Below are 21,099 nucleotides of genomic sequence, written 5' to 3'. Positions count from 1 at the left end.
CTGCGTCGTGTTGTACTTCTTTATCAGGCGACATAAGAAATTGAAAATAAAGATGATTTGCAATTAAGTAATGTATCATTGAAATGAACGTAACTTCTGTTACTCAAAACAGTGAAATATATAGACATGATAAAAATTTCAAGTCATTCTAAGCTTACTTTTAAGCACAAATTCAGCGTGTGCTACACATTTGGGTTCGGTTTTTCAATTCAAAGATTTTTATTTCTAGTGCGTAAGAATTCTTTCATTGCTAATGTTTTGTGGAGTTTGCTTCGGTCAAAGTCAAAAGTAATGGGCAAAAACTGAAACAAAATTCACGCTAATCATACTTTGAACTGAACATTGTGCAACAAATCTACAAACAGTAAAGCAAAAGCAATGTGTGGGGCCGGTAATTAGAAATTATGCAATTATGGAGAAACTTTGTCTGACTTATCTGTAATTGGAGTTGTTTGCGGCATGAAGAAGCCTGCCGGGATGGCCGGCCACGTCACACAAGCATGATTGGCGCCAAAGTTGAACATGTCCGCTCCAAAAAATATGGCTGCCCTGCGGAATTATTTAGATCCTTTAGATATGCGGAATCCTTTAGATACACTGTTTGTCTTGTGGAAAAAAGCAAGAATAACGTTGACATATTGACAATAATTTTCCTCGAGTTTTGATCAAACTTTTAAATTAAATTGAACAACTAGCGTCATCGACGAACACGCTGAAACTTTCACATTCACGAAATGGCTCAGTTAAACCGTGAAACGGCCAAAATTGAAACGAAAGCTAAAAGAAACGAAAAGCTATAACGTTAAGACGAACAAACAACAAAGACAAGGTAGAAGACGTGGACTTACCCGAAGACGGAGCACATCAACGACGAAGGCTCGCACACAACTGCGACCATAAACGATCAGCACGTCCTTTGAGACTTCTTTATATACGCTATTAAAATTCATTTCAACTGCGATAAATACGCTTTGTTTAATTTAAATATTTCGGGAAGATTTTTGTGCATTGAGTTGTGAGTATTCATCAATGTCGTGAGAAAAGCACGATTTTTAAACAGCATTATTTGGAGGGCCAAAACAAAAAAAAATACGGACGTCCGTGCGTCTGGGAAAGACTTGTGACGTCAGCCGTCCGTGCATTTTCTATATTTTATTTGCTTCATAGATTCAGGAACATAAAAGTATTCATTGGGACTGTTGGAGATCCACCTTTTCGGCGGGTTTACAGCGAAAGACTTTTACACTGAGGTGAGTTCAGGGAATCAAATCGAAGCGCGCGAAGACTAAAAGTAGAATGCAAATCAATATAGCCCCTATGAGGCTCAGAAAACATCAGCGTGATCTGGGAGAAATAGAAGGAATCTAGGCAAATTTTTCGTTTTATGAAAGTGTTTTAGGAACACCGGCTGTTTTAGAAAGTGTTTTAGGAAAATCGTCCGCCATTTTTAGGTTTGTTTGTCTGAGTCTTCTCTGAGTTTTGACGTCACTCGCGCGCTTTGCTCTTCCAGCGTTGCGATATGACTCGAATGTCGTGCAGCCCGGGGGAGGGGGGAGGGGGGGGGGGGGAGAGGGGAAGCTCAGCGTAGCGTTCGCATTGACAGAGAGTTTATGGCGCTTTATCGGGTTCAAAATTCAATCTTTCGAATGTACTAAAACTCAGTTTTATTTACCAAAGGTTTGAATTCATTGAATACTCGATTGAATTCATTGATGACCATTGATTTTATCAAATTTTTGGAAACCTAATATTCATCGAAGCACTGTACCCAGATCCAAGAACGAGATCGTCCAGTTGAGCCTGCAATCAGTGTTACGCGGGAGTCTGCTTTGTTACTATGCAACGAGAGAAGGAGAAGGATAATGCCCATTCTCGACATTCTCGTTCCCAGAATGGGTAATGCCGAAAAAAGTGTTTTGACATTCCAGTTTCTATGTTGTTAAATTTTAAAAATACAGCGATGACAGATTCTTTTGTATAAGACCAACGCAAAGAATATTTGTAACTAAAGTCTATTGAAAATATCTAAATTTTCTCGTAATAAATGGCTACGCTGAATGGCTAGTTGTTTCACGAGTGTTTACCGGAGAATCAAATGTAATAGCAATTTCGGATATAGCAGAAATGTGGATTGTATTCAATGAGGCATAGTTAATTACAATATATTTCACTTTTCTGTTCTCAAAACATTTTACCGTATTTATTCGATTAAACGCCCAACCTCGAATAAGCGCCCACCTCGAATAAGCGCCCACCTACAACAGGGTCTGGAAGGGGGGTCCTGATCCCGCATTCCCGCTCCTTTTTTACGAAAATCCCACATCCCGCATTTTTTAAAATGGCTATCCCGAATCCCGTTTTTCTCTTCCCCCCCCCCCCCATAAAAAAACGGAAGATTAATTTCTGCAAAAGCTAGAAAAAGTAAGATGTAGATTGTCGCTTTCGATTGAAATTTTGAACTTACGAGTGCAAAAAACGAAAATAGCTTTTCATACATCAGTATGATGAAAGAGCACTAAAGAAGTTTACAGTGTCGACCGCGTCTTATCTGAAACGAGACACCACGTGCTCGCCCGCTTGAACGTCCATTTTTGTCGTGACGACTTCCCAATTTCCCGACAGAAAGGTTAAAAATCCCGCATCCCGTGCCTAAATATCTGTTAATCCCATTTCCCGGAGAGCAGTTAAATCCCGAATCCCGTCAAGATATCTTGCGTTTTCCCGAATCCCGCACTGTATTTTAGTCAAATCCCGGATCCCGAAAATACCCTTCCAGACCCTGCTACAAGTAGGAAAAGTTAATAAGCGCCCAGTCTCGAATAAGCGCCCACCCCCAAACCCCCTAAAAAGAGGGCACAAGAGGAGTATTGATTATTATTGAAGTTGAGTTTGAAATTGACTTAGTACTACTGCGAGACTGCCCCGAATTCCGAGTTTTCTTAAGTATTTTACAGAAACTTTCAAGGACAGTTAAAATTCAGCTTTGGTACACCTTCACGTTTTGTTATTAAATATTGTTTTCTTGCAAAAAACGTACTACTTGCTAAAAACATAAATTAAGCGCCCACCTCGAATAAGCGCCCATGCACTCTCAAGATCCAAAAATTTAATAAGTGCCCATGGCGCTTAATCGAATAAATACGGTATTACAACGCCATAATTACATCGATTGCTGATCGGGCAGTCAATTCTTGTAATGTTCATGTTTGGAGGCTTATGAATATCGCGAGGAGAATTCAGATGCTGATCCAAATTGACTGCTGGGTCACCGGATGCCGTGATTCTGTGCCAAACGATAGCAACACAGTAGAAGGCGTGGTTTAAATCTCCTTCCGGTTATCTCTCTCGCAAAGACCAGGCAAGTGACGCGAAGGCCAAAAATATTTACACGCGCTGAAGGGAAGGTAGCAAAGATTCTTGAATAACTCGTTACGACACAGCCTTGGAAATCAAGTGATGGATGCCATTTTGAATGTACGCGTTCTGTTGTATTTCTGGATGTCTTTTGTGCTAAATCGGGCCTCTTCGGAGACGTTTACAAACGCTCGTACTTCATTCCTTCAATTGAAGAGGTGGAATGTGTCGGAAACCAAAGGGCTTGGATTTCGTTTCAAAACGTTTCTTCCAGATGCGCTTCTTTTGTATATGGACGATGAAGGGCAGACGAATTTCTTACGAGTTGAACTGTTTCATGGAAAGCTTCGACTGACGTGTAGCCACGGCTCTCGATTCGGGGCAATGGCGGTCGAAATCGGCGACAATTTGAACGACCTGAACTGGCATCGCGTGTTGTTGGAGAGGAATAATGGCAAAACGACAATCTCTTTAGACAATCGATCGAAATCAACGATCAATAGTCGCGAGAGGACGAGTTTAATCGTTAAAAGCCCGATGTATTTTGGTGGACTACCACCTAAACTGAGCGCACACAGAGTCACCCAGCCTTCGGTAATACTTCTGAGTAGGTTCCTTGGATGTATAACAGACATAGAATTGTTTGAATACTCATCAGGGCAAGGGAATAGAAGAAAAGCGATCGTGGAAGACTCAGATGGGATAGCTGCTGACTGTGTTGATATGTGCGAGAAAGAAAATAAGTGCCAGAATAACGCGACATGCCTGAACAGATTCACTACAACTGCGTGTGACTGTACAGCTACTGGATACAGAGGAGCGGCCTGCGAGCAAGGTACAGTCTGAAAAATAAAGTAGTTTTCAATTTGCATAACATGATTGAGTTTATCCATAACATCCCTGCGTATTTAGTTATTTTTATCATGTGTTATGCTGTGACTTACATGCGTGGCTCATTTGTTTTTAATAATAAGAAAGAAACTATCAGATCTCAGCACGGCATAGTGTGTCAAAGAATGTTGACATTTCTTATTTCATGGCCAGCACTTTAAATCCGAAAAATCACTAAATATTTAAGCTTTCCTTTGATTTTAAAAGCCTTCTCGTCATAAACTGTCAGTACCAGCTTTGTTTGCCCTTATACCAGAAGTTGATTTATTTATTTTAATGCGACAAACTTGTAACATTCTGGAGTCATCGACGATAGAATCTGTCTAGAGTAAACTTTGCGTCAGCCGATAAGCTGGGGTCGAAAGCTCAACCAACTGATCGTTTTTCTTCTCCTTTTACCACAATAAAAACTCTCATTATTTTTTATTAGTGTTTTTAAGGCACCCTAGCCGCTTTTTCCCAGTCATTTAAGGTTCAAATTGAAAGTAAACTGGGAATCGTAAAATTGCGGAACATTCTGTGTGTAATTAATTTGTTTTCACACATTGCTCGATTATTGCATCAGACTAATATCACGCGATCAAATGTCTGGCGCAGAGTAAATTGTTTTCACGTGTAATACAGATTGTCTGAATAACGCGGCTACATACATATTAAGAAACATTTCCAAAGCCCTTAATAGCAAACAATTAAAGTATCTCACGAACTAACTCTGAAGCATTTGTGTCGTCGCTCGCTAAACATTACAAAATGACAGTCTTACAAATTTAAAATGACCCCATTGAACACCCGGATCGAACAAGGAAACAGGAGAAGTCAAAGAACAATATCTACGAAGAACTGAAGCAATAAAAATTAGAGAAGTAACATTTGCGAGCCGCGACAATCAAGAAGATTTGTCAACCAGTTGCGTTCTGAGAAGGCCTTCTCTATTCGCTGAGAATAATATTGCGAAATTCTCTCGAACCCAAAGCGTCGCGTTGTTTTTTTTAGACTTTCTAAAGGTCGTTCGCTTCTCGATTCTGGTAGATTCTTTTTTACAGACGGTGCAATATAGGAAAAGGTCTTTCAAAATTAAAGGTTACGATTTCCTTCAGATTGTTATACGCTGGACCCAAAATTTGGTGCACATAATCGCCACTGACGTATATGAAGTTCTAAACAAAGATAAGGGATGTCAGAAGCCTGATGGGCTCCTGGGGATTTACATTTGAAGACTCAAACATTTCTGTTTATACAAAAAAAATATACCCAAAAAATTTCCAAGGATGGTCAATATGCTATTTCCCTTTAAAATGTCAATGCATTGTCTATGAAACTAGAAACAAGACCGAAAAAGTTATTTTTAAATCAATTGGACCGTTGAGAAAGATGTAAATCTTTTGTTGTCACGAGCGGGACAAAGACAAATTCTGAGACCCTGGCGAGAATCCAAACATTGACCTTCCACAGACTGGTCAGCTGATAATACATGGACTGTTGTTCTACTATCAAATTCTGAGAGCTCACATGAACTTGAAAAATGTTTGACAACAGGGTTCCTGTGACAAGCAGAATGAAAAATTAATATGTCAAGGTTAACAATATAGACCAATATAAGGGTGGGTGTGATGTACAAGGCACCGTTCCCTGTTAGGCTTTTATATTGATGCTGAAGTAGGCGACAAAACGTTCGCTATTATTTACCTCAGTATGCATTATAGACCGTTGACTTTTAGAACTCTTGGCCAAGGGTTCGTGATGTGCTATGCCCGTTTGAATTCTTTAGCATCTAAGCAAACCTGTTTTACCAACTGATTAAAGTCACTTTTGTCCCTAGAGGGTACTGTGCGGGTACTCACATTCAAGGAAAAGTAATTATGCACCTTTCAATAAGAGAAGTGTTGCGTGACTTGATAAAAAATCTATTAAGTTACGACATTTTGGTACGATTGTAGACCACAACTTTAAATCGACTGAGAGACAGACCATTCAATTATTATTGTTTGATGGGAGGGGGCAATAACGAACAAAAAAATCTTGCACAAGAAAAGAAGGTGAAAAAAATATCGCTCACAAGTGAGCACTGGAAAAAATTCAAGCAAGTCCCACCTGCTAAACATGGATGGTGCACAAAAGGCACAGGGTTATGTTGGTAAAACGAAATTCTTGCAAATAAGGGAAGGTACGTTTTTTATTGGGGGGGTGGGGGGTGGGCCGGGGCCTCAGAGGGGAGGGTCATCAGTAACATTTTTACAAATTGGGGAGGGCCAAACCTGTTTTTTTTACAGGAGGGGGAGGGTTACACTTTGTTTCGGCATGGAAAAAAAACTTAACAAGAAAAAAGCATAAATAGTGGCAACAAACATAACATGCATATGGACAACGCATGGTTTGAAAAAAGACCCTAAAATGTCTTTGTTTCACAACGCTTTCATTACCCTTCAGTTCGTGAAACAGACCGCCATTTTGTTTTCAAAGCATGTGCTTTTCCAAGTAGTGCCCAGTTTTTCCAAAAGAAAGATAGTTTGTTTTGTTTGGCCGGTTTTGCGGCCATTGGTGATGGAATGGGATTTTTTCTGCTTGGCCAGAAAACTGGCCATCGCTGGTAAAAGGGTTGTTCGTGATTTACCACTATCGGCTAAAATCAAATATATGAAAAACGTTTAAGAGTATTTATGTATTCTAGCTGTATAAAATGACAATGTACGGTTCTGTTGAAATAACCTAATTCTTCAGTAATTCTTCCTCCAGAATGCAGGAAATGCACTCTTAGAGGCCCAAATTTTAAAATTTTCCCGGGGGAGCATGCCCCCGAACCCCCCTAGAAGGTTAAGCCTTCGGAGCTCCAAAACGTTTGCTGCCTACTCTGACTCTTATTAAAAACCTTGTAATAGTTGCTTTGTGCGCAGATGGAGCGACCAGAAAGCGTTAAGGTCAGCAACACTTCCGTTTATTTTTGTTCCCTAGGAACCACTGAGTAGGTGGGGGGAGGGTCACATGTTTTTGTGTGCGTGTTTGTGGAGGGTCATGCAACAAAACATTCTAGGAAGTGGGAGGGCCACGAATTTTTTCGCAAAAAAATCTAAAATACCCCCGGCCCACCCCCCCTAATAAAAAACGTACCTTCCCTAACAATGATTAAAAAGAAATTTTTTCTCGGAAGAAATTGCCCAGCCCCTCCCCCTCAAAAATACTTATCACTAAATGTCATTGTACTTGCATTCACAGCACTTCCGGTTCTTGGCCTTAGTCGAGCAGATCACGTGGTGTTCAATCGCTCCAAAAAGAGCATCTCAACGCAGCAAGACCGGATCATTTTAAGATTCAAGACAGCCAATCAAAATGGTTCGCTTCTGGAGAGCGGGCGCGGCAGAGACTATTTAGCAATCGAACTAAGCCGCGGCTCAATCCTCATACGATGGAACCTTGGATCGGGGGAAATCTACGTGCACGCTCGTGAAAAAGTGTGCAGTGATGATAAGTGGCATTCGATTGACGTTCGAAGAAACCAGCGCCAGCTCGACTTGACGATTGATAGGGTCTTTCACGTGTCAAAGAGTTTCCCTGGAAGATTTATATCGTTCGATCTCAAACAAGGCGAGGGGGATGTCTTCATCGGAGGAGTGGGGTCGAGTGGCTACTCTTCTAGACGCCGCTCGTCTGGAATACCCTTTGATGGGTGTCTACAGGAGATAAATTTCAACAATGTGGATATTATTCAAGAAGTTATCAACGCAACAGAGGCCTTTACAACCCATGGTCGCCCTAGGCAAAGATGTGAGATTTCAAAGGACTTGTATCCAACGACTTCTGTGAAGACATCTACTACACCAGTTGTAACCACTGAACAACCAACAACGCCAGCGGCGACAAGTGCAAAGAGGGTTCAATCTCCAGCTTCATACACTACCACAGGAACTGTAACAACTGACGATTCTACAAATGAAAGTCCGCGCGTCTCAACTTCGCAAAGTTTTTCCGGAAATTCAGTGATTCCATGCTCGGATGACGAAGATGATTGCAGTACTGGTTCGGGAGAAAACGAAGATCACTCGGGAGAAAGCGGTTCGGTCGTGGAGGAGGCCGACATATTTTCGGCCCATTCAGGGGACAATAACATTAACGGGTACACGATCCCGAAAAAAACGACCAACAACAGCAAACACAAGTTTTTAAAAGTGCTTCCGTCAAAGGCACCTAAGAGTAAAACCGAAGGCGAGACGGATATTTCACAGTCGGCATGCGCAGGGGATGACGAAGATGGGTGTGAGGATGTTGATGAATCAGGCCAGGGTTCCGCTGAACAAGGTTCCGCGGGCGGAGGTGTTGTTTCTCCTACTCGACTCACGACCGTGTCACGTGACAACGATAACAACCAAGTAAAAAGAAGCGTGACAATGAAACAAGCTGACGGCAGCAAAAAATGGACGCTTATCGCTGGCATCATCGTAGTGGCGACCCTGCTCATCGCATTTTGCGTCTTTGCTATTTGGTGGCTTTGTAAAAACAAGAACAATCCCGAATGGACTGGAATGTACAAAGGAAGCAGAGAAAAATGTCTACAAGCTGAAATAACAGACGTCTAGAAATTGTTTCGTTTGGACGTTAGAAAGTATTTTCCGTGTCGTATCCACGGATAAACTGGCTTGAGTAAGTTTATGAATAAGTTTCGCCTTCTCCGCTTTTTGCCTTTTGGCACGTACTTATCCAAAATGCTTTTTCGTTAAGGCTCTGAAAATGCTTCTTAACAAACTTTACGTAGAAGGAATAATCCACGGTCCTCTGAACACTGTAGTTGCTAAGCAACAAAGCCTATGTTGCTTGCGCCTTGCCGCGTCTTTCTCTCCGGCGTTTAGTTCTTCCCGCGCCCAAGAGTCATCTGACATTTGAGTAAAAATATCTATACTAAATGACGTTGCTCCACATAGAAATGTGCAGTGTCTCTAATCCTCCCATCCCCCCTTCCACCCTCTCCCTTCCTTGGTTGTTACTCGCGCGGGAAAAATCGCGCAACGTCATCAGTGTGGATTTTTTCGAGTCGAATCTCAAAGAACTGTTCGTGTGGAGCTAGAGGCTAGGACTTGTGCGTTAATTTCTCATTGCGCCTTTCAGCGGAAAATATTCCGTATTTTTTATGCCTTTAAACACTTATTAAAGTGTGTACATGGGTCAAAAAGACAACTCGAAGACTTAACAGAGTCGATCTTGAGCGAGTTGTAGCAAGCGTTTGTAATATCAAACGTATTGTGCTCAAAAGGTTTTTGTTTAAAAAAGAACTTGTATATTCGATATGCGGTATGTTGTAATATTTCTATTATTGTGTTCATTTATAATGAATTTATTGTCGCTATTTAGTAATACTAGAAAAAATACCTAAGGTTGTGTTCAAAATGATAAACTAAAAACTGGGCACGCTTGATATAATTTCAGTGTTTCCAACAAATACCAAATTGCAATGTTTATGAAGGTAAAGAAAAAGAGAAGTTAAAATAAAATATTTAGGGAATTATGCTCGAAGCATTTATTTATTTGACTCATAACAAATAAGGCTTGATAACCAGCCGCTTTGCTGGCAAATGAGCTCGCGCTCTTCTCGATGATGTACAAAGATCGGGCTCGAAAGGGCGGCGAAACAACGGAAAAGGTGACCAGTGGCGGTTCAAGGGGAGGGGCCCATTGGGCCACTCCGCTATCCCGTATTTTATTCAACCAAGTAACTTCCCCCTCCCCCTAGTCCCCTCCCCTTGAGCATCTCTGGATCCGCCACTGGTGACTGACAGCAAAACTTCCGTGATTCTGAAAACAGCGCGTTCTTTCAGCATGGCGAAAGTAAATTCACAAACACAAAACACCTAAAGAACCAACACATTTATTTCCATACTTAAAACATTACAGAAACAATCTTATTTACAGTCAGATTTTTACTCAAGTCCACAAGATAATATGCTTAGCGGAAAATACAAGACAGAGACTCATTACAAACATACCGTTAATTCCCAGTTAAAAGCCTTGGAACAAACGCTGGGTTATAACTTGAGGGCTTATACATCCCAGGAAGTATATAAGTGTAACAACAACATTAAGCAGAAAGAAATAACAAAGGCTTCGATGAATGATATTTTAAAAGAAAGCCTCGAATTTGGACAAGTTGGATGGGTATTCATTTTATCCAAGAGGGGGGGGGGGGGGTTCTCATACCAGAAGGCTAACTTGAGCTGAAGCGAGTCCGGGGAGGGGGGGGGGGTACTTATATTACAGCCGGTAATTAGGTATCAAATACACCATACAGTATAAAATGCTATATACAAAGCATTTGGTAACAGCTAAAGCAGTAAATTAAATTGTAAATTAAATGAACATTTGAAAAATGCTACACTGACAAACATGGGAGGTAAAACTTCGAAAAAATACGAACACAGATATCATGTGACATCATGATGAAATGTTCACAGACTCTGGTTGGAAGAGGTATTAATATGATTAACCAGGCTGTTAACACTTGAGCGAATTTCATAAACCTGGCATAGATAATGTTTTAGCTCAAAATCCCATGTTTGTCTTTCAAGCTGGAAACTCAACAAAGTTTTATACAGAGAGACTCCGCCATAATGTCTAAACGATTACCCTTTTATAAACCAGTTTTGACAGAAAAAGGTAACTTTTCGTATACCTTCCTCAGAAAATTATAATCCTTTTACATAAACCTACAGTAGACACAGTATGGGATTGAGTAACCTTTCAAACATACTTAGATGAATTACCCGTTAAGTTAAGAAAATTTGAAAGGGCCTTTTTAACACCCAAAGAACATAATTTCCTACTCTTTTCTATAGTTTAATAGGCTCCCGGTTTAACTCATCAAATCCTTACCCTTTTGTATACCTCCAGACAGAAGCTTATCATAATAATATAAAAGATAAACTCCCTGTGTAGCCCATTATTGGGAGAGCTCCAAGTTTTCTTAGCAGTTTCTAAGCAACATGCATTTATGAATCTTTTGACAAAACCTTAAAAAGATTATGATAAGATACTTTATTCTAGAACTAGGTAAAAATTCCTTCGGCCTATTAAAACGTGATTACCTCCTTTTAAGTTTTTTTTTTGTTTCTTTTGTGATATTTATTTTGCAGGTTTCAGAGAAACTTTTCGACGTTTAGGTCGAGGAGTTATGCTCTATACAAGAATAACTTACTTGTTTATGTACTTAGTGTTGTTCTAGGGCATATAGTGTACTTAATCTACATGACCGCAAACTGTCGTGACGTCATTTTCGGAGGGTTCGTGCTTCGTCTGATTGGACGCTAAGACTCCTAAGTTCTTCGAAAGTGTCTACGAAGAGGGTTTTCTTCTCATTCGACTGACTATGTCATTAACGCTTCCGCGGTTTCATTATCAGAACTGAAGCAACTAAACTTACTTATCTAATATGCTTACTACCATTCACGGGACTGAAAACAAGGCTAAATTTGCGATCCTTTTCTCCTCTTTTCAGACAAGTACTTTACGGGTTCACACTTTTCATTCTTGCTGTCACTCCTCACGCGGAACTCATAAACATGACAAAATACACCATCATTAGTAAACCATGTGATGACAAGAAATGCCAAATGTCATGGTAATCAAAAAACCCTAGCCAAGTGCATTCGTGATTTAGATTCCGAGATTTTTCAGGAGTTTCCACCTTATCCGTTACTTGTTTCCCCAAAAAATAATAAAGAGCAAGACCCCAAAGAACTCCCATTAACACGACGTAAAGAATTTGGAAAAACGAAAGACACGAGCATTTGCACTTTCTACCTTGAGAAGAATTTGTGCCCTTACAGGAACATCTAAATTTTATATCTCGGTCCATACCCGTGTCTATACACGAACATTTGAACGTTATATCTCGACAGAAACACGTTCCCAGACATGAACATTTGAGTTTAATATCTCGGCAGAAACCTCTACCCAAACTGGCAATGACGCTTTCTGCAATGCATGCAAACAAAAACGCTTGAGGGAGATTACTTATCGAACCAAAAAAGCAAATGACTGGAGCAACCACACCCAAGACAAACCAAAAAATCTTGCAAGGTTCTTTCTTAAAGTATTCTATTGAGCAAACAACTCCCAGCTTAGATCCAGTCCAAAAAGTAATAATGACCCACCACCATGCTAAAAAACTGAAAAAAATTGTTTCTAACAATAAAGGTAGTCCTGTTTCGGAATGACGTAATGTCCCAAGATAATTAAAAATGTAAAGTGGGACTAAAAAATATAGAAAAAAATTCCCTGCCCCTACAGGACTTTTAACAGCATTTCCATCACCAGAACACTCCTTCATCTCAATGCCATTGTACAATAAAATAACAGTAAGGCCTGCAATGACAAACATAAAAGCGGTATCGAACTGAAAAGTTAACTTACTTGGGCAAAGGTGATAAACTAAAGAGAAACAGCCTTCAAAAAACAATGCCCAGGCAAAAGCATAACCAATGGAAAACGCTTGATTTGGTGGGAATTGTCTTGTGTCACTTTTTCCAATCTCATGAAGCCGTTTTGCTTCCATATAGAACACAGATCCGGCTAGAATCAGGCCATGAATCATGTACACTAAGTTACTTATCATTAAGTTCAGTGGAATGTCATGCCAGTCACTTACTCTATAGCAAAAGTCATTGTAATAACAGTTATCTCTATCACCTTCTTCCTTCATTAGATGCCAGTTGGCAAAGACAAACTGCCCTGCACCGACCATCAACACAAAACCCACAATGCCAGTGGTATAGGAGTATGTTTTAGGGCCACGAGTAAACCAGTGTAACAGAACCGCTTCGAGACAACAATGTTTTGGTGTCTGTTGTGAAAGCAATGGATTTGTTTCGCTTCTAGGTTGTATCAAACCTTCCGTGCTTGTTCTTACTTTCGCTCGTTCATTATCTTCCTGGTCTGAAAGCAGCTCAATGTGATCTGTTATCTTTTTTCTGGTAGACATCACTTGAGGTGGTCCATTCGTCGAACGGGATTTATTACCAGCAGCATTGCCGGATAAAGGTTGTTGAGCCTCAGGTGCACTGGATGAAGATTGTTGACCCTGTTCCAACTGGTTTAGCAAGGGATGAAGTTCTATTTCAGTGTCTTTGGAAACCAGGTCAATATCTTCTCTTATCTTTTTTCTGGTAGACGTCACTTGAGGTGGTCCATGCGTCGAACGGGATTGTCCACCAGCAGCATTGCTGGATAAAGGTTGTTGAGCCCCCTTCAACCGATTTGACCCAAGCGTCACAAGGGGTTCCGTATCAGTTACACTGGATGAGGATTGTTGACCCTGTTCCAACTGGTTTAGCAAGGGATGAAGTTCTATTTCAGTGTCTTTGGATGTGGAATTATTTTTAAAGCAGAAATTAGCAAATAACGATATCCCAAAACCCAATAATATAGATACTACCACTAAAATAGTTATGGGTTTAGCATAGGAGTAATCAAATGACTTGCGCAGTTCTAAAGTGACTTTCTTAGTTGCTTTTGTTGCCGTGCTACCTGACGCATTCTTTATTGCAATTCCAATAAACCAGCTTGAAGTAGTATCAGTCAAAGGAGGAATGGATACTTTGGACAAAGTTATCCGTCCTTTCTTTGAAAACGAAAGACGAAGTGACTCACCCTTGTAGTCCACAACGTATATGTTGTCCTTGACATCCTTACAATCACGTGATACTTTCAGATAAGCGGGCACATCCGCTGACTCAGAAGTAACGGTGACATCAAGTTGTGTGTCAGAGATATCCTCAGTTGGGATAAACTGGAAGACACGAGTGGTCTCCGGAGGCAGAGAAGGTAACTCGACGGTTTTTGGCTCATTTAATTTTATTTCCTGTGGAGAACTGTCTATTTGCACCGTAAAAGCAAGGTTCGGAGTTCCTGAAACTGATAGATATTTATCTTGAACTTCTTTATTGTAACGTGGAGGGCAAAGAGTTAACGAGCTCCAATCGTCTTCAGACTTGGATACATCCAAGTGTCCTAATAACTGCGACTCCTCTGCTCCATATGCCGACAAGTGCAGAAATCCTGTTGAATAGAACAAACGTGATTATTTCTGGATAGACTTCAAAAACAATGCTGGTCCAAACGGCATAGTCTAAAACCTGGCCTGAACTCTGTAATCTGGACCCTGGAACCTGCACTCTATATGTGATATATGGTCGAAACATCTCCGGGTTGATCAAATTCGACCCTTTCTCGGAAAACCTTGGCCATCTTCGGTAATCGTCAACAAACGATCGTATTATTAATACAAATAGTACAAATATCAATCATTCATTCAATCAATCAATCAATCAATCAATCAATCAATCGATTTATCAGAGTCATAACGCAGGATGAGGTTGCCCTCCCCATCCAAGCCAGCAGCTCGTGTATAAAGCGCATGACAATAATTAAAATCAAGTATAAAACAAAGGGAACTTATGTAAGTAATAAATATTTAAATAATAAGAAGTAAATTACGATATAATTATGAGTAAAAAGATTAAAATGTATAATGCTTTAACTCACCCCCACTAAAACTAATTATTTCAACCTAGATTAAAATCTTGAGACACCGACTGACAGACAATTGACATCACGACCTGTATGGCGGGCCATCGTATACCATCGCGGTCAAAAGTAGATATCATGATATCACTGCTTGATATCATGATATCTGTGAGATATCATAATATCTTGATATCTTGATATCATGATATCAGGCAAGATATAATTTGTCATGATATCTCTACGATAAGATCTCTCTTTTGCAAATTAATCACAAAACCGTTTTGTTAATCACTAATCCATTTCGCAAATGTCATTTTGGTTTTGTTTTTTTAGATGTCTGACTTGTGATATTGCTTAACGGGTTGTCATTTGGGGCTGTTGCCGGTTTATGACATAAACCTTGTATAGACCCTTCGATTCTTTCATAGAGACCTAAAGACTCGAGCAGACCCCAGCTACCAGTTTACAACCCACAACACTATGGCTTACAAAAACCCTGTGTTTTTAATATTGGTTTAGACTTTGATGTTAAGTTCATCCAACTCTGGAGCTCCCTATTGCCTATTAGTTTCATGGGAGAGTACAACCCAGAAGTCTACAAAAAATGATAAAGAAGTTGTGGAATATCAATGACAAGCGGTAGAAAATCGATCGAGTTCAGCTCACAACGCTCCTGTTCTCGATCCAGTTCATTAACTTAACTTTTGACCAACTCTCCTTTCTTGAAAAATAATATAAAATATACACGCAGAATTGCAGATTCGATTGCCTCCATGTGAGAGTAGACAGACTAGGGGACAGGATATTTACCGCCGTCCGCGCTGGAGATTGCGTGACAGCGGCATTTGGTTCGATGAAAGTTTTAAAATGAGATGGAAACCCCTATTGCCGAGTTCCCTGAAAAAAAGAAAGAAAAAACACTGAAAAACTGAGGTAACGCAGTTGTTGTCCACTCTGTTAAGTTGTACGTTCTGTAAGTTATTAGTCGGGCTCCTTCGTTTTTTCAAACCAAGGACTCTTTTCAAAAAAGCTGTTTAGATTAATACTGGGCTGTACTCTCCCATGAAACTGAGAGGAAGCTCCAGAGCTGAATGAACTTAACATCAAATTCTAAACCAAAATTAAAAGCACACGGTGTGTTGTGGGTTGTGAGCTGGTAGCTGGGGTCTACTCGAGTCTATAGATCTCTATGCAAAGAAGGGTCTATACAAGGTTTATGTCACAAACCGGCAACACCTCCAAACGACAACCCGTCAAATGATATCAAAAGTCAGACATCCAAAAAAAACAAAACCAACGTGACATTTTGCAAAATGGTTTAGCGATTTGCAAAATGGTTTTGTGATTAATTTGCAAAAGCGAGATCTTATCGAAGAGATATCATGATGAAATGATATCTTGCCTGATATCATGATATCATGTTATCAAGATATCAAGATATCATGATATCCCACAGATATCAAGCAGTGATATCATGATATCTACTTTTGACCGCGATGGCCCGCCATACATCGCGGTCAAAAGTAGATATCATGATATCACTGTTCGATATCATGATATCTGTGAGATATCATAATATCTTGATATCTTGATAACATGATATCAGGCAAGATATCATTTCGTCATGATATCTTTACGATAAGATCTCTCTTTTGCAAATTAATCACAAAACCATTTTGTTAATCGCTAAACAATTTCGCAAAATGTCACGTTGGTTTTGTTTTTTTAGATGTCTGACTTTTGATATCACTTGACGGGTTGTCATTTGGGGCTGTTGCCGGTTTATGACATAAACCTTGTATAGACGCTTCGATTCTTTCATAGAGATCTAAATACTCGAGTAGACCCCAGCTACCAGTTTACAACCCACAACACTATGGCTTACAAAAACCCTGTGCTTTTAATATTGGTTTAGACTTTGATGTTAAGTTCATCCAACACTGGAGCTCCCTATTAGTTTCATGGGAGAGTACAACCCAGAAGTCTACAAAAAATGATAAAGAAGTTGTGGAATATAAATGATCGAAAATGACGAGCGGTTGAAAATCGATCGAGTTCAGCTCACAACGCTCCTGTTCTCTATCCAGTTCATTCAGAGTTCCACGGTTGGACGACAAAGATACAAAACAACTTTTGACCAACTCTCCTTTCTTGAAAAAATAATATAAAATACCACCCCCCCCCCCCCAATCTTGAATGGGATGTGATCAGATGGTAACCGGTATTAAATCGACATTGTGGCCGTATACACGCAGAATTGCAGATTCGATCGCCTCCATGTGAGGGTAGACAGACTAGGGGACAGGATATTTACCGCCCTCCGCGCCGGGGATTGCGTGACAGCGGCATTTGGTTTGATGAAAGTTTTAAAATGAGATGGAAACCCCTATTGCCGAGTGCCCTGAAAAATAGCCTGCAGAACAGGCGGTTTATTTTGCGGGTCGAAGCGCGAAGTGCGAGTTTTTAGTTTACGGGTCGCGTGGGGGCGAGCGCGAAGCGCGAAGGAAAAATAAACTTAAAAATAAATAAAAATAAATTAAAAATAAAAATAAATTTTTCCCTCGCGCTCCGCGCTCGTGGGGTCACGTTTCGCAATAACCCCGCAAAAAATAAACCGCCTGTTCTGCAGGCTACCTGAAAAAAAGAAAAACAAACACTGAAAAACTGAGGTAACGCGGTTGTTGTCGACTCTGTTAAGTTGCAAGTTCTGTGAGCTATTAGTCGGGCTACTTCGTTTTCCAAACCAAGGACTCTTTTCAAAAAAGCTGTTTAGATTACTGGGCTGTACTCTACCAAGAAACTGAGAGGTAGGGAGCTCCAGACTGAATGAACTTAACATCAAATTCTAAACCAAAATTAAAAGCACACGGTGTGTTGTGGGTTGTGAACTGGTAGCTGGGGTCTACTCGAGTCTATAGATCTCTAGGCAAAGAAGGGTCCGGCTATACAAGGTTTTTGTCACAAACCGGCAACATCTCCAAACGACAACCCGTCAAGTGATATCAAAAGTCAGACATCTAAAAAAACAAAACCAACGTGCATGATTTTGCGAAATGGTTTAGCGATTAATTTGCAAAAGCGAGATCTTATCGTAGAGATATCATGACGAAATGATATCTTGGATATCACTATTATCAAGATATCAAGATATCATGATATCACACAGATATCATGATATCAAGCAGTGATATCATGATATCTACTTTTGACCGCGATGGCCCGCCATAGCGATGGCCCGCCATAGACCTGCGCATGACGCGGCCTCTTATCGCTTCCAGACGCATTCTCGACCCCAGAGCTATTGTCTTTTCCACGTGACTGACGGCGACATGCGCAAAAGAGAAGAGCTCTGGGGTCGAGAATGTTCCAGACGGTGTGTATCTCACGGGTAATCACACGAGCAGCGTTAGACTTCAAAGTCGTTTGCTTCTCGTTTCCGGTTTGGTAGTGTTAGACCCCGGTGCGAACGACTTTTATCACTTGCAGCGCGCCAAATTTAAAGGAGGAATTTTCCTCCTGTATAAAGCTGAGCGTTGTCAAGTGCACGTTAAACAAACCAGATACTGGCTCGCGCTTCGAGCTCTGTGGGCTCACTTTCGCGCTTCGCGCACTGTAAACTGGACTTGTAGGCAAGTCTAGACGGCGTTCGAAGCGAAAAGTGACAGAAGTCTCACATTTTCACGTTTCGCTCGCCAATGTGGTTTTCCGGCGCGTGCAATCCGTGGCCAAAACCCCAACGTGCGTCCGCTCGCAGGCAATAGAGAGATTCATGACGTTAATTTTTCGCGCGAACGGCAAAAATTCAACTTATGCCGTCTGCCGTTTAGCGTTTGAACACGGAAATGAGTAGTTTTGTGTTTGTCGTGAATGTGGGATTTTTTTTCAATTTTTATGAGGGATTAATTTTAGAATTCTATAAAAAGGTAACAAAATGAAAGGCAAGCTCGCGTTTGCCGTTTGCCGTATAACGTCATGCTTAATCTCTCTAATATCGAAGTGATTAACGTTTTTAAAGGAGCAGTGTCACGATATTTTAAGTCATTTTAGGTGATGACGTTACAACCTCGTTCCCAGCGTCTCTCATCTTCCCGCCCCCAGCACTCCTGGGGGCGGGAAGATGAGAGACGCTGGGAACGAGGTTGATGACGTTAGTCAAGCCTTATGTCAGAGGCAGTGGGGTGAATTTGTACCACTTTCTGTCGCGATCGACCGAACAATAGAACCGAATGAGTTAACAAGAAATCGCCGCGAAAAACAAGAGGCAAAATATTCCAAGAAAGTTACAAAGGACTGATACAAAGTATAAACGAAAGAGACAAATTATGTATTTGTGAGTTTTATTAAATTCAGTGGACAGACATGACCACATCTCTACATTTTCTAACGCAATGGGTCTGTGTAAACAATTAGGAAGAAACGCTTGACCTTACGTGCTGTACGTGTCGCTCGCGAGAAGTACTGAATACATTCTTGTTCCCAGAACCCGCGTCCCCCCTAGACGAGCGTCGCGTTTCCCGACCGCTGGTCTATGGGAACGCGGGCTCTGGGAAAGAGAATGTATTGAATATCGTATATCGAAGGTCACGCTACAAGATAACGCAAACTTTTGTTGAACAATCATTCAACACAGAAGTTGTCAGCTTCTTTTATTTAGTATTCGTTAATATTTTGACAAATTTCCTGAAACTTAGTTAAGACCCCCTTGCGAAACGTCGTCGCCTCTGCATGCACTTCATGCCCTTTATTCTGATTACTTTCAAAGTGAAGGAAACCTCAAAATAATAATTTTCTAACGTAGAAAAACAACAAAGGAGCTATAACACAAGGATGGTTTCGACTGACGAAGATTAAGACGGATTACCAACGACAAACTTGAAAAACTTGCCAGTTTTTTCAAGATGCGATGCTTTAATGTCAGAAGTTTCCAAGAATTCTCTTTGTTGACATTTTTTCTGTCATATTTATTCTAATACGCTAACCTTTCTGCACAGGCGATGCATTGTTTGTTTTTTCTTAAGCTGATGCTTTTTCCACGAATTTGTTACAGGAATTAACATTTTACTCGCGCTATTCTGAATGAAGTACCAGCAATAAAATACCGGCGACAACTAATGAATTCTAGAACAAGTCTGCAGTTCGATCGCAGCCGGGCGTAAGCTCGTCTGTTATCAGATCAGCGTTGGTTTGGGGCGCTGTAGCGTTACGAGCAAGAAAAATTTTATGTAGCCTATTGGCCACTGCTTTCGTTCGCTTCAGTAGAAGTAGATATTCTAGCTTTCATTAAAAAGGAGCAACAGCAAAACGCGTTTTAGTCGGTTATATTTAATCTACACAGCGGAACTGTTCGCCAGAGACCTGTTTTACAGGAGCCATTCCTTTACCCTCGAGTTCAACTTGCAACGTTTACTTTGCATATTCATTGCCTGCAAGTTTTATTTCAAGTAAACCGTGTTACATGACCGTTTCAATTGTTTATATTTTAGGTATACCATGCAGCAAGCGGCACCGCATCCTTTTCTAATGGAATATATGATTTTATACCAAATTTCTGCCTTAAAAGCGGTGGCAAACGAGGATATAATGTTGCGGACACAAATGTTTCCCTGTTTCCTCGCGCGCACAACATATGTTGCATGTGGACACAAAATTTGTGTCCGAGACACACAAAAAAAATTCTGATTCCTTTCAGAAACATTTTGTGTCCACAACAAATATTTCTCGGTTTGCGCAGCATGGCGCAAAACATTTGTTGCGTTTCCTGCTCGTCTCATAACCCAAGAAACATCATGAGCAGCAATATGCCCACAACAATGAGTCCTCGTTTGGACCGCCTTTATAACTCTAACTTATGGAAAGTGAATTAACCAGCGAGATTGTACTTGAACTGAACTCAAAATGTGTCCTCACCTTCAGATTCCTTGTTCCTTTTAGCTCTCACTTGGAAGAAATGGTTTTGATGGCTTAGTCCGTCTGTCTTCACGACGCACGAATGGCTCGTATATTTGTCCGCTGCAAGTTTGCCAATAAATGTCGCGGACATATTCTGGCCGTCTGTAGTATTTACCTTTCCAAAGGTGCAGTCTGCAAACATTTTGGCTTGAGCTCCAAATGGCCATGCCGAAATCAACAAGAAAGCTAGGAATAGACACATTGCGAGGTATAGAACAGCCACGCTAGATGTCGTGATGTCTGTCTGTCTATCAGGGTATCAATGATCCCTTTATTTGCGTTTGTACGTATGTTGCAAAGAAAGCTAAGCCGGAAGTGACAGCATGACTTAACTGTCACTTCTGGTCATATTATTTGTATGTGTATTTAATTTGTATCATTGTGGGTTTGGGTATCTGATTC

The 21,099-nt window shown here is 40.6% G+C and overlaps 3 protein-coding genes across 3 annotated transcripts; 1 reads left to right on the top strand and 2 right to left on the bottom strand.

Moving 5' to 3' along the window:
- The first annotated feature begins 3,352 nt into the window (after nt 1-3,352).
- Nucleotides 3,353-9,121, top strand: LOC144634473 (neurexin-3b-like). The gene is made up of 2 exons (XM_078493424.1): nt 3,353-4,189; nt 7,456-9,121. Exons 1-2 carry the CDS (start codon nt 3,457-3,459, stop codon nt 8,811-8,813), a joined length of 2,091 nt encoding a protein of 696 aa, XP_078349550.1. The 5' UTR covers nt 3,353-3,456; the 3' UTR covers nt 8,814-9,121.
- A 2,342-nt stretch (nt 9,122-11,463) lies between these two features.
- LOC144634427 (SID1 transmembrane family member 2-like) lies at nt 11,464-13,244 on the bottom strand. Its single transcript, XM_078493378.1, has one exon. It carries the CDS (start codon nt 13,202-13,204, stop codon nt 11,765-11,767), a length of 1,440 nt encoding a protein of 479 aa, XP_078349504.1. The 5' UTR covers nt 13,205-13,244; the 3' UTR covers nt 11,464-11,764.
- Nucleotides 13,245-13,246: 2 nt separating this feature from the next.
- On the bottom strand, nt 13,247-20,905 carry LOC144637190 (uncharacterized; the record flags this gene model as incomplete). The annotated part of the gene is made up of 2 exons (XM_078496322.1): nt 20,656-20,905; nt 13,247-14,280 (listed from the first exon to the last, which is right to left on the bottom strand). Coding segments are annotated over exons 1-2 (1,278 nt in total), but the record flags the coding sequence as incomplete, so codon positions are not given.
- Between the last annotated feature and the right edge of the window lie 194 nt (nt 20,906-21,099).

Source organism: Oculina patagonica, chromosome 13 (assembly GCF_052425735.1).
Source record: "Oculina patagonica isolate OP01 chromosome 13, crgOcupat, whole genome shotgun sequence".
NCBI lineage: Eukaryota > Metazoa > Cnidaria > Anthozoa > Scleractinia > Oculinidae > Oculina > Oculina patagonica.
The sequence above is the reverse complement of the archived record's forward strand: the minus strand, read 5'-3'. Positions and strand labels throughout refer to the sequence as shown.